General features: G+C 36.8%; 1 protein-coding gene across 2 annotated transcripts in view; it reads left to right on the top strand.

Annotated features, from left to right (window-relative positions):
• The window catches only part of SWIP (strumpellin and WASH-interacting protein), a 944,327-nt gene that overhangs the window by 439,512 nt on the left and 490,025 nt on the right, over window positions 1-14,790 (top strand). For both annotated transcript variants that reach the window (XM_067099922.1, XM_067099923.1), the window contains one exon: window positions 3,037-3,156. In XM_067099922.1, coding sequence (XP_066956023.1) covers window positions 3,037-3,156 — 120 coding nt within the window. The remainder of the gene's footprint in view (window positions 1-3,036; window positions 3,157-14,790) is intronic.

Raw genomic sequence — 14,790 nt, 5'->3', positions numbered from 1 at the left:
TTTGTGTCATGTACTTGGGAATTTTTATGACTTTCTGTCATTGATGATATACCTAAATTTCTCATTTAAACAGGTCATTTTCTTGAAAGGAAGAAAGCTATAATGGTCTTCTGTCCCTTTTTGACAAACTGAGCTCCTCAAGTGGGAAAAGGGAGTGAATAGTTGAAGGAATATTCAATATTTGTTCCTATTGGGATACAAAAGCTCTGCCTTTCATACAAGGAGTATCTTCCCATGCATGCAGACTGGCCATGTACTCACAAAGGTGATGCCCAGGTGGGGATGGGGTGAGGGGATGCCTGTTCTCACCCAGCTGACGCTACCCATTGTTCTGTTGGCCATAATACACAGCAAATGTCTATTATATTCTGTTTTTACTCTGTGCTGTTGTTCCCTTGCACTATTATTTTTGTTTTGTGAACAATACCTTCTGAATGCATACGTATGCTACTGGTGCAGTTTTTTGCCCGAAAAATGCTAGGAATTTTTTTTGTGCTGTGGTGCTTGTACTTGTTTCTTTCTCGGGACAGCAAACAGAACCATTGTCACTGTGAAGGCCATAGACGACTGACGACTCAACAGCGACTACCAAAAATAGGTTTTTCCTACGTCAAAACCTGTTTTTTGACAGTGTAGTCGCTGTTTCGTCCTCAAGGAGCTTTACAAAAGAAATTGACAGGTGACGAAAAAAGCTTAAGCTCTCTTTTTAATCCCAACACCCCAAAGGAAATAACATTTCCGGTCCAAGGTCAAGCAACAGATTTCAAGTCCCATTCTTTATTCCAAATACTTTTCAGGTTTTGATACCAAGGAACAAGAAACTATGTACGAACTTACATTTTAGGATGTAGTTCTACAGTGGCTTACCTAAGCATACTGGGTTTTGTTGTAGTACTATCAGCCATCTCCCAGCGATAGTTAGCATACTCACCGTCAGTATGACCCCTGGTTTTCTGCCACAGCACCTAGGGGTTAAGACTAACTATGCCACCTACTGATACACAGTGTAGTCATATTTGTTCAAACATGTGACAATGATTTAACTGGTGACCACCCTATACATTTGGAGACTTCTTTGAAAGAGACATTTCTGAAGAAGGCCAAAGACATACTTTCCTAACATCATGTGACCTATGGAAGGAGTGTGGATTTCCCTTTTTAATGAGAAAACACTACAATCATTCTCAGTCTTTGTAGGGAGAGTGGTTAGTTTGTGTTAGGGTGTAGGAAAATAGGACCTTCTGGGGTGTTTGCCGTGACTTCTAGGTAAACCTTAAGTGCTTGAACTGGGCATAATGTCTTGTCTGCTAAATTGAATTTTCTTATAAGAATGGATTTCCTTTTGAAAGGATCCATATTCTTGGCCAGGAATGATGGGCCAGGGGACAATAATAATTGATGGTCAGGTATTTGCGTGATGCATCGTCCCCATCTGAGAGAGCCCAGTTCACTAATACTGTACGAGCTCCTGATGCTAATGCAATCAAGAAGATCACCTTTTGTAGCCTGTGCGTTGTGGTTGTATTGGGTCCACTGAATTGAGGGGTTGATAGAAGTCAAGCACCTTGTTCAGGGACCAAGAAATTGGAAGCCTTTCGGGAGTGGGCCTTTGTAGAGCAAAAGACCGCAGAAGGGAAGTGACAACTTCTATACTGGAGTCAATCCTGAATCCATAAAGCAAGGGTTCCATTAATGCAGGCTTGTATGCCATGACTGTTGTAACCACAAGGTATTTGTCTTCAAAAGGGTATATAAGAAAAATAAAGTTTCTATAGAAATCTCAACTGGGCTCTCAGTATGGATATAATCTAACCATATCTTCCATATGGACTGGTAATGCTGGATAGAAGTCCGTAATTTTTGCACTAGGTACCTAGCAATGTTGAGTGAGTAAGTATCACGATACTGTAGATATTTTTAAAAATTCTATACGCGAGGGTCTCGGCTTAGAAAGGAGAGAATTTCCCTCCTGTCTGGGACAGAACAGCGGACGAGTGGAATTGATCTTTCTGTTCGTTGTTGAGGTAATATGAACCAATGCCTGTTTGGCCAATCTGGGGGTATTAAGTACACTATTCCTCTGAAGGTTAGAAGTTTGCTCAAAACCTTTGAAATCTGAGACAATGGAGGAAAAAATATCGTCCTTCCCTTGTTCCAGTCTTATAATGTTAATCATTACGACACAATACCTGGCCAAAAGACCAACTAGAAGAGAATTCTTTGATATTAGTTTGGTCACCATGGAGCTCTGGCAGACCATGGAAGGTAACTCCTTGAGGACTCAACAGCGACTACCAAAAATAGGTTTTTCCTACGTCAAAACCTATTGATTATCATTATGAATTCTTGTAATATGTCCACTGGGTGAAATTTCAAGACGTACAAGCCTTATCCAATGCATTTCATTTTCAGTCATGAAAATGTTGCCAGCCAAGTTAGGTCAAAGAAATCAGATGACTAGGTGAGAAGAGACTAAAGGAAATGGATGAAAATTAAAAAGCAATAAGAAGTGTGCATGTGGCATCAAAGGAATGTTGCTAAGAATCTTTTTCACTACTGTGGGCCATGCAAGGCTCACCACTGATTATGCATGTACTGCTTTGTTTGTTCTCTTAGGTTCTTTTACCCAGTGTCTTTTATTAACCCTTGTTGGTTTGATGAATTTTTTGACATTGAATGGCTGCATATTCTCTCTTTATAAACTACTTCACCCAGGGACTGAATTCTGTTGAAGGCCAGTGTTTTCTTATTATTTTCAACTTCTTTTTAATTCAATCAGTGTCTGGAAAAATAATGCCTTTAAATTCATATACCATACAGTTCTGGTACCTATACTATAGCCTTTATTAGTAAATTTGTATAATTCTGCCCCCCCTTTTTTTTAACTCACTTTTAAAGAAATTTATGTAGGAGAACTGTATAACAGGGAGTGTACATGATTTACATTGTTTTTAGTAATTTGCTACCCATTTGTTAATTGCTGGATGTTTTCTTATATGACAGGCATTACCTTGTGTTACTCTTATTCTCTTGCAGTTCATGATGGCAGCTATTCAGGATTGTTCAGAGCCTCTTGTGAAATGCATTCACCATTCTGAACCTGATTATTTGTTGAAGCAGTTCAGTGATGAAGTTTATAAATATTTCAAAGAAACAGTAAGTAATGCACCATTCTTACATTCTTAATACAGTATCCAAATAATCTAAAAAATCTTATAATTTGTATTGAGCTCATCACTTAACATGTGCTGACTGGTTATTTGTAGTAGTGTCATATAAGAAGTATTTGTCATATTATACTGTAATACTCTTTGAGGGTGATTGCAAAGAACTATACTTAAGGAAAAAATATGTTTTATAGCATAAAACATGTTTCCAATACAGACCCAATAATCATAAAATACCTACCTCAGTACAACTGCTCTGCAGTAACACCAACTTGTCATGATTATGAAGGAAAAGGAACCCACTGTTCATGCCCAGACCACATACGAGGAGCATGAAGTTTCCTTGTCAGAGGCCAAGGCTTGCACAGACCTTGAGCTCCGTCCAGTGTAAAAGTCCTCTTTGAAATTCCACCACTTGTGCCTTTCTTATTTTTCAGTTCCCCAAATCTCCACCTATCTTCAGCCTCACATCTCAGAGTACTCGTCCCAATAGGTGTGAGACTTCTATCTCTTCATGTACATATGGAGCTTCCATTATTTCCATTCCTGTTATTCATTCTTTCACGCACTTCTCTAGATCAAACAGTGCAGGGAATAATGGAGAGCACTTTGGAGAATGATTAATTAAATACCTGCTTTGAATGTAGAAACATTGCCTTTAACCCTTTAACGCTGACTGGGCGTATTTTACGTTGACAAAAGTTGTCTGTTGGGTGGCGAGTGGACGTAAAATACGTCGCCTACAAAAAGTTTTTTTAAATATTCGCGGAAAAATACTTATAGACCTTGTTTGCGAAAAATTTTAAATCACGCGCCTTGAGGGATGCTGGGAGTTCACGGATCACGCTGTTGTTTTGTATACAAGCGTGACCCAGCAGCACATGCGCGAATTTCTTTCTTATCCCAAAAGAAAGCATCAGCTAACTCTGCTGAAAGTCTCAGAAATTCTTTAGTCACTTTGTTGTAATTTTTGCACCGTTTTCTATTAGCCTTTACATAAAGTTTTATATATGAAAATGTGCACAATTTCATGTAGAATACAACAAAAAATAACTAACTCATGGTTGTAGCTTTTATCAATTTTGACATATTTTCATATAAATCATGATAAGTGCCAAAATTTCAACCTTCGGTCAACTTTGACTCGACCGAAATGGTCGAAAAATGCAATTGTAAGCTAAAACTCGTACATTCTAATAATATTCAATAATTTACCTTCATTTTGCAACAAACCAGAAATCTCTAGCACAATATTTCGATTTATGGTGAATTTTTGAAAAAACTTTTTCCTTACATTCTCGCTAACTCTGCTGAAAATCTCAGAAATTCTTTAGTCACTTTGTCGTAATTTTTGCACTGTTTTCTATTAGCCGTTACATAAAGTTTTATATATGAAAATGTGTGCAATTTCATGTAGAATACAACAAAAAATAACTCATGGTTGTAGCTTTTATCAATTTTGACATATTTTCATATAAATCACGATGTGCCAAAATTTCAACCTTCGGTCAAATTTGACTCGACCGAAATGGTAAAAAAATGCAATTGTAAGCTAAAACTCTTACATTCTAGTAATATTCAGTCATTTACCTTCATTTTGCAACAAATGAGAAGTCTCTAGCACAATATTTCGATTTATGGTGAATTTTTGAAAAAACCTTTTCCTTACATCCTTGCTAACTCTGCTGAAAATCTTGTAAGAGCCTGACGCCGTCTCTTCCAAACACGTGTGTGTTCGTCGTCCATCGGAGTGGACAAGACAACAAGAGCATCTCGTTTTCTTTCTCTAAAGGAACGCAATTTCAACCATACAATATTTCCATCTGTTTCTCCCTATCCATTGTTGTCTTGATGTATGTACAATCATCACTACTTGCATTGCCATGCAAGCATTCTAATCGTGTACTCATAATGTTCTAATGAATCTTCTGTATCAAACTGTGTGTATGTTTTATGTTTGTGAAGACGCCAAATGTCTTGCCACTCCGATGGACGATGAACACACGAACATATACGTGGTTGGAAGAGACAGTGTCAGGCTCTTACAATCTCAGAAATTCTTTAGTCACATTGTCGTAATTTTTGCACTGTTTTCTATTAGCCGTTACATAAAGTGTTATGTATGAAAATGTGCGCAGTTTCATGTAGAATACAACAAAAAATAACTCATGGTTGTAGCTTTTATCAGTTTTGAAATATTTTCATATAAATCACAGTAAGTGCCACAATTTCAACCTTCGGTCAACTTTGACTCGACCGAAATGGTCGAAAAGTGCAGTTGTAAGCTAAAACTCTTACATTCTAGTAATATTCAATTATTTACCTTCATTATACAGCAAACGAGAAGTCTCTAGCACAATATTTCGATTTATGGTGAATTTAAAAAAAAAACTTTTTCCTTACGTCCACGCGCGCTAACTCTGCTGAAAATCTCAGAATTTCTTTAGTCACTTTGTTGTAATTTTTGCACCATTTTATATTGGCCGTTACATAAAGTTTTATATATGAAAATGTGTGCAATTTCATGTAGAATAAAACAAAAAATAACTCATGGTTGTAGCTTTTATCAATTTTGACATATTTTCATATAAATCACAATAAGTGCCAAAATTTCAACCTTTGGTCAACTTTGACTCAACCGAAATGGTCGAAAAATGCAATTGTAAGCTAAAACTCTTACATTCTAGTAATATTCAATCATTAATCTTAATTTTGCAACAAACGAGAAGTCTCTAGCACAATATTTCGATTTATGGTGAATTTTTGAAAAAAAATTTTTCCTTACGTCCGCGCTAACTCTGCTGAAAATCTCCGAAATTCTTTAGTCACTTTGTCGTAATTTTTGCACTGTTTTCTATTAGCCGTTACATGAAGTTTTATATATGAAAATGTGTGCAATTTCATGTACAATACAACAAAAAATAACTCATGGTTGTATCTTTTATCAATTTTGACATATTTTCATATAAATCACGATGTGCCAAAATTTCAACCTTCAGTCAAATTTGACTCGACCAAAATGGTAAAAAAATGCAATTGTAAGCTAAAACTCTTACATTCTAGTAATATTCAGTCATTTACCTTCATTTTGCAACAAATGAGAAGTCTCTAGCACAATATTTCGATTTATGGTGAATTTTTGAAAAAAACTTTTTCCTTACATCCGTGCTAACTCGGCTGAAAATCTTGTAAGAGCCTGACGCTGTCTCTTCCAAACACGTGTGTGTTTGTGTGTTCGTGTGTTCGTCGTCCATTGGAGTGGACAAGACAACAAGAGCATCTCGTTTTCTTTCTCTAAAGGAACGCAATTTCAACCATACAATATTTCCGTCTGTTTCTCCCTAACCATTGTTGTCTTGATGTATGTACAATCACCACTACTTGCATTGCCATGCAAGCATTCTAATCATGTACTCATAATGTTCTAATGAATCTTCTGTATCAAACTGTGTGTATGTTTCTGTTTGTGAAGACGCCAAATGTCTCGCCACTCCGATGGACAATAAACACATGAACACACACGTGGTTGGAAGAGACAGTGTCAGGCTCTTATAATCTCAGAAATTCTTTAGTCACTTTGTCGTAATTTTTGCACTGTTTTCTATTAGCCGTTACATAAAGTTTTATATATGAAAATGTGCGCAATTTCATGTAAAATACAACAAAAAATAACTCATGGTTGTAGCTTTTATCAGTTTTGATATATTTTCATATAAATCACAGTAAGTGCCAAAATTTCAACCTTCAGTCAACTTTGACTCGACCGAAATGGTCGAAAAATGCAATTGTAAGCTAAAACTCTTACATTCTAGTAATATTCAATTATTTACCTTCATTTTGCAACAAACGAGAAGTCTCTAGCACAATATTTTGATTTATGGTGAATTTTTTAAAAAACTTTTTTTTATGTCCTTCCGTTACGAATTCATGCATCATTTTTTGTGATAATATTTTCTCTTTGTTGCTTTGATCGTTTTACAATTTGTTATACAGGTTGACCATCACTAATCCGGCATCATTGGGACCTAGAGGGTGCCGGATTAGCCATTTTGCCAGATTAACCATTTATTAGACTAGAATACATGAAACCCAGTAGCTAAGCACCTCATCCTAGAATTAAAATATCCCATAAATCAGTACAAGTTGGTTAACCCTTAAACGCCGAGCCTCTATTTACAAAAACGTCTCCCGTATGCCGGCGGCGTTCGGTGAGTTAGCGCCGAAGCGGAAAAAAACTTTTTTTCAAAAAATCACTGCACGCTTAGTTTTTAAGATTAAGAGTTCATTTTTGGCTCCTTTTTTTGTCATTGCCTGAAGTTTAGTATGCAACCATCAGAAATGAAAAAAAATATCATTATCATATATAAATATTGGAATATATGACAGCGAAAAAAAAAAACATATAATTGTATACAAATCGCACTGTAAGCACAACGGTTAAAGCTAATGAGTTAATTTTTTTTAGTTGTTTTGTACGCTAAATTGCAATGATTTTGGTATATAACAAATTGTAAAACGATCAAAGCAACACAGAGAAAATATTATCACAAAATGATGCATGAATTCGTAACGAGCGGACGTAAAAAAATGTTTTTTTAAAAAATTCACCATAAATCGAAATATTGTGCTAGAGACTTCCCGTTTGTTGAAAAATGAAGCTAATTGATTGAATATTACTAGGCTGTAAGTGTTTTAGCTTACAATTGCAGTTTTCGACCATTTCGGTCGAGTTAAAGTTGACCGAAAGTCGAATTTTTTCTATTTATCGTAATTTATATGAAAATATTTCAAAACTGATAAAAGCTACAACCATGAGTTATTTTCTGTTGTATTGTACATGAAATTGCGCACATTTTCATATATAAAACTTTATGTAACGACTAATATAAAACGGTGCAAATATTACGACAATGAGACGAAAGAATTTCCGAGATGTTCGGCCGAGTTACCGCGCTGTTTTTTCAAAAATTACCATAAATCGAAATATTGTTCTAGAGACTTCCAATTTATTGAAAAATGAAGGTAAACGATTGAATATTACTACAATGTAAGAGTTTTAGCTTACAATTGCGTTTTTTGACCATTTCGGTCAAGTTAAAGTTGACCGAAGGTTGAAATTTTGGCAGTTATCGTGATTTATGTGAAAATATTTCAAAACTGATAAAAGCTACAACCATGAGCTATCTTCTGTTGTATTCTACATGAAATTGCGCACATTTTTAATCAGCTCAGTGGTCTGGTAAAACTAAGCTATACTTACTTACTTACTTTTCATATATAAAACTTTATGTAACGACTAATGTAAAACGATGCAAACATTACGACAACATGACAAAAGAATTTCTGAGATGTTTGGCCGAGTTACCGCGCGCAGACGTAAGGAAAATGTTTTTTTTTCAGAAATTCACCATAAATCGAAATATTGTGCTAGAGGCTTCCAGTTTGTTGCAAAATGAAGGTACATGATTGAATATTACTAGAATGTAAGAGTTTTAGCTTATAATTGCGTTTTTTTAGCATTTCGATCGAGTTAATTTTGACCGAAGCTTGAAATTTTGGCAGTTATCGTGATTTATATGAAAATATTTCAAAACTGATAAAAGCTACAACCCTCAGTTATTTTCTGTTGTATTCTACATGAAATTGCGCACATTTCCATATATAAAACTTTATGTAACGACTAATATAAAACAGTGCAAACATTACGACAACGTGACGAAAGAATTTCTGGCGCGGACGTAAGGAAAATGTTTTTTCAAAAATTCACCATAAATCGAAATATTGTGCTAGAGACTTCCAATTGGTTGCAAAATGAAGGTAAATGATTAGTATTACTAGAATGTAAGAGTTTTAGCTTACAATTGCGTTTTTTTACCATTTCGGTCGAGTCAAAGTTGACCGAAGGTTGAAATTTTGGCAGTTATCGTGATTTATATGAAAATATTTCAAAACTGATAAAAGCTACAACCATGAGTTATTTTCTGTTGTATTGTACATGAAATTGCGCACATTTTCATATATAAAACTTTATGCAACGGCTAATATAGAACAGTGAAAAATTACGACAAAATGACGAAAGAATTTCTGAAATTTTCGGCCGAGTTACAGCGGGCTTAAGAAAAAGTTTTTTCAAAAATTCACCATAAATCGAAATATTGTGCTAGAGACTTCCAATTTGTTGCAAAATGAAGGTACATGATTGAATATTACTAGAATGTAAGAGTTTTAGCTTACAATTGCGTTTTTCGACCATTTCGGTCGAGTCAAAGTTGACCGAAGGTTGAAATTTTTTGTAGTCGACGTACGGTACGTCCGCTCGGCACCCAACAGACAATTTTAGTCGACGTATGATACGTCCAGTAGGCGTTTAAGGGTTAATAAAGAAAAGACAATTATCAAATACATGTAGTGCTCGAGTTACGATAATTCAACTTACGATATTTTGAGTTTACGATGGGGTTAGCAATTAATACCGATACGAAAATATTTAGGAAATATTTTTAGATCTTGCACAGGCGCAGGCAGCGAGAGAGACGAACTTCTTTTCCTCCATCTCTTTATTCCATCTGCTAGTTAAAAAGGTAAAAGAGAATGATAAAAGTATTGTTAGTAACGTTATACTCTTGCGTAAATGCGTACCGCCATAAACAACTGAACAGGAAACTGTTGTTTTGCTAATAATCGTCCCGGATAACAACTGTTATGCTTGTAATTCAACCATCATACGGTTAAACAATTACTGTAGTTATGTTACAAATGACGTTAAGTACAGTTCAATAGGACTGATATATTTTTTACACTATAGTCTCATTCGCTTTGGAGAAAAGATCGGCAAGGAAATATACTGCTGCAGTAACTTTATGCTGCAATTTGTAGCTGAAGCTGAGGAAGCAATGTTCAAGCTGCTAGTGACTATAGATTATCGTGCATCGGCAACATGGATGAAACTTGACCGTAAATAAAATTGGAGAGAATGTATTTTAATCAAAACTACTGGGCATGAAAGAATACAAATTACTGCTGTTTTCACGCCGATAAAAGATAAATACGTAAAGCTCGTATTATGATGAAATCAAGAGAAAATAGCGAACAGAATCTTGATCCTTTTCTTACACAAAACAAACATGCCCCCAAAATGGCCAGCCGCGATTCCCGCAAACGTCACATATTAACGAAAAAAATAGCTAAATTAATTTCACAACGAAATGTATTTAAGTTATATTTCGATTTAAAAACATTTCGTGTAACGAAAAATATCCTTGTCCCAAATAAAAAAAGTATCTATTCATATACGCTTACTAGAAGCAAGAAAAGCTCTCTGAACTGAGTTAAATGCGGCGAAATAAACACCGCGTTATCGATTCCAAAAACAAAACATTGATCGCAATTTATAATAAAAAAGCAATATGAGAATATACGCAATTGGATACGATGTAGTAAAGCATAACTTTTTAAAAGATCCATGAAAAAGATGCACATTCATTATGCTGATGTTTGTATAATACTGTTAATATGTGAATAGAGTTTAGTATAATGTAGGCAAGGCCACCGTATATGTAGCCTATACGATGTACCATAGCGTAGGACAAAAGACAATAATAAATGTAAAAAATGGAACAGCAAAAGCATGCCTGTGTTTACAAACACCTCCAGTTTGTTGAGGCAGCACACTGCGCCACCAAATCGAAGCGGCCAGCGAGCGAGTTAGCGCAGCGACCCGGGAAATTTGAAAATTAGTGCTGAAACAGAAATTTCTGTAGCCGAAATTTGTGCCGGATTACTGATTGTTCTGGACTACTGATTGCCGGATTAGTGATGGTCAACCTGTATACCAAAATCATCGCAATTTAGTGTACAATACAACAAAAAAAAATTAACTCATTAGCTTTGACTGTTTTGCTCACAGCGCGATTTATTTACGATTATATATGAAATTTTTTTTCACGCTGTCATATATTCCAATATTTATATATGATAATGATGTTTTTTTCATTTCTTATGGTTGCATACTAAACTTCAGGCAATGACAAAAAAAAAGGAGCCAAAAATGAACTCTTAATCTTAAAAACTAAGCGTGCTGTGATTTTTTGAAAAAAACTTTCCGCTTTGGCGCTAACTCTCAAACCGCGTCGGCATACGACAGACACTTTTGTAAATAGAGGCTCGGCGTTTAAGGGTTAATCATAAAATGCCTAAATATGTATTTAGGAAGAAGGACAAAAACAGGTAGAAAGAGACAAAATGGAGAGAAAGGAAGACTATAAGATCAGAAGTCCATCTCTCCTAGGCTAAATAGAATTTTTAAAGCAAATGTGTTCAACCTATGTCATCTGGTCATTGTAGCAATAAATGAAGACTTACTCCGGGAGTGGCTGGGTAGCCACTCCTCCCATAGGTGCTGGATACACAAGATATGAATGAACTTGACTCTTCCTAACCTTTAAGACTTTGCCCACCCTGACAGTTGACCCCAAATAGCTTACTTCAAAGGAGCTGTGACTGACTATACAAAGGTTAAAACATCAAGAAGGTACTTTGGCATCAGTATATTGCCAGGTTGAATTTAAAGGCTACGTAGATGACAGATTTTATGAGCCAATATCTTGAGTTGCTGAAGGTTTTCATATGAGGTATGTGAGTATGCCTGGAAATAACCTGGCAAAGACAGTAGGAAACCATGTTCCTTGACACCAGGGGAATTCCAACAATAAAGAGGCTAGAGGGAGCTGAACAAGGTGTGATATGATTGCTTTTACTGGAAAAAGGACCAAGGTGATACTCATTAAAGATGGGTGAGCAGGAATAATGAAGGAGAACACAATTGAGTCAAGCTTCCCAAGGGTTTGAGCATTAACAGCAAGTTCCATGGCAGAAGAAAGACCAATGGAAGACCTATGACTGGAATTTGGGAGACCTCCCCCCCTCAAAGCAGGGTGCTAACTGACATGTTTCAGGGAGGCATGATCTGGCAAAAATGCCATCTTCAGCATTAAGTCATACAAGGAGTCCTCAGACAAAGATTCATAAGGAGTCATATGCCAACTAGGCTTAACTGTAGATTTTAAATTGACTGGCCAAAGTGACCAAACAAGCTAAGAGATATCTCAGTCATTGCCTAGATTTACACTATACTCAAGGAAGACTGTAAAGAGAGGAACCTTGTAGTCCTTAATAGATAACAGAGATAACTTCTCAACAATTTGTAAAAATACAAAGTGAGCTAGCCAGTACAGAGCCTTTTGGTGCATAGGTACCCCGTCTGTTACACCAAGCAGTGAATCTTGCCCACTTTTCTTGATAAAGGTAAGTGTTAGAGGTTTTGCAGTTGGTGGAAGTCACTGCTACTACATCCTCCAAACAGTCTCACTCTCAGAAGCTCCACAGGATAACTTTCATTCATAAAGGTGGTTGGGTTTGGAACTAATAAAAATGTGTCGGCTTCAGGAGGCACCTCCTAATAAGGGAACTGTGGGATTGTCAGTGACAAGATCCAAGAGTTTCGTGAACCAACTCTTGCTGGAGCAAGAAAGGGGTGACCAGAGTCATGTAGGAGTTCAGTGAGGTCTAAAATGTTAACCACACCTGTCAAATGAAGCTTAAAGGAGGAAAGGTGTAGATTTTGAGTCTGTCTTAGGCTTGTAAAATTGTGTCCACTGCCTGAACTGCTGGGTGCTGGTGTGGTGTAAAGTATAGTGGAAGCCTAGCATTCAAGGATGTGGCAAACAGATTGAGCAAAGATGTCCCCTGACCCCTGCCAGAGGGCCTTGCAGTCATCAAGATTAATGACCACTGAAAGGAGAGGATCTGATGGCTCTTACTGAGACATTTGCTGCTAAGTTTTTAGTCCCCTTTTACAAATCTTGGTTTGATGGTTATACGATGTCAGTTACCAGCAAACACTAAATGTCCTACCTTGATTCTGCAGGTAAGTGACAGTAGTCATGCTGTTGGTCATGAATGCTTGGAGGAAGATGGCTTGTAACCTGAAAAAGTTGGTGCACCTCCATTGTTCATGAGGTGACCACTGACCCCACATCTGAAGGTCCAAGATATGTGCTGCCCACCCTTAAGTTAAAGCATCCATGAACTCTAATCATGCTTTATCTAGTGGAACCAGGGGATACCCTTCAACAGATGATGACCCTTCAACCAGCTGCAAACATCTAGTAGGACTTTGTGCAAGACAGGAACCTGGACATACTATAAACTGGAAGTTACCAGTTGGAGCAGAAGAGAGCAGAGTTCAAAACATGTATGAGGAAAAAACTACTCTGATGATACCATATGACTGATAACTATTTGCCAAGGACTGGCCATGGGGTGATGATACTACATGGTTAAATTGATAGATCTCTTCATTTGAAGGCCACACCAACTCCCAAACTGTGTCGATTCCATGTACTGAGGTATGTGGCCCTAGTGGAAGGGGTTAGATCTGACTTCTCCAGGTTGACCTGAGGCTCCAAGCCTCTCCAAATCCTCCCTGGAATACATTAAAAATGAACTAGTTGTCTAGGTAACGCCAAGGCATAGCCTTTGTATATGCCACTACTGATGCCATGGTCTTGTGTAGACTTAAGATACTGTACAGAAGTGAAAGCAGAGGGCTGGACACTGAAAGTGTGTTTTGGAGTCCACGAAACCAGGAAGTCACTCATCAAAAGATACAATATGTAACACCACAAGCATTTGCGTGTGGTGTTTGTCAATTAAGATTTTTATAGTTATTCTTGGTATTTGTGAGGATATAATAAAATTTTTTATAGTGTAGTCGCTTGTTTCCTCCTCAAGGGGTTACCCTCCATGGTCTACCAGAGCTCCGTGGGTGACCAAACTAACGTCAAAGAATTCTCTTATAGCTGGTCTCACGGCCGGGTATTGTGTCATAGTGGTAAACACTGTAACACTTGATTGAGCATATAATGGACTCAAAGATAAGGGGGCTCTTTCCCAAATCTTTATAGCGAGGCTGTACACAGTACCCAGGTTCTTCCATTGTCATAACCTGTTTAGAAGAGGAAGTGATTAATGCGCATGGGCAGTCTGCTGTAGTGTCAGCATCAGAACCGACGAGGAGACCAAGAAGCATTACTCTTCTTGGTCAACACAGTGAGGTTTATTATTACCAGCACTCCGAAAAAATTTGAAATTTTTCTCCGACTTCATTAGTGAGGATCATGGAAACATAAAAAATAGTGAGGTAAGTTCTTGATATTAAGTTCCAGTTAAAATTTTACTTATAAACTTTTGGAATTAACAATCAGTTTGTGTGAAAAGACAGTCCCGGCATTTCTTGCCATCAATGGTTGGCGCGTGCTCATTGTTGATTACTAGTTCGTAAAGTGCAAACTATTTTGATTTGTCATTCCAACTAAATGTTTTAACTAAAAGAAATGTTCCACAATTTATCATTAATATAGAAAATCCTTTCAGATTATACAATGTCTACAATAATCTAGGCAGTAAGTGAGAATAATTTAGACTAGATTAATAGCGGATGTTGTCGGTAGCCTATAACCTAGGATTACGTATCCTTAAGTGGCCTAGCTTATAACCTAGGATTACATATCCTTAAGTGGCCTAGCTTAGACCAGGGACCCAAGGATCAGATAATAACAATATC

The sequence above is a fragment of the Macrobrachium rosenbergii genome, chromosome 56 (genome assembly GCF_040412425.1).
Source record: "Macrobrachium rosenbergii isolate ZJJX-2024 chromosome 56, ASM4041242v1, whole genome shotgun sequence".
Classification (NCBI taxonomy): domain Eukaryota; kingdom Metazoa; phylum Arthropoda; class Malacostraca; order Decapoda; family Palaemonidae; genus Macrobrachium; species Macrobrachium rosenbergii.
The sequence above is the reverse complement of the archived record's forward strand: the minus strand, read 5'-3'. Positions and strand labels throughout refer to the sequence as shown.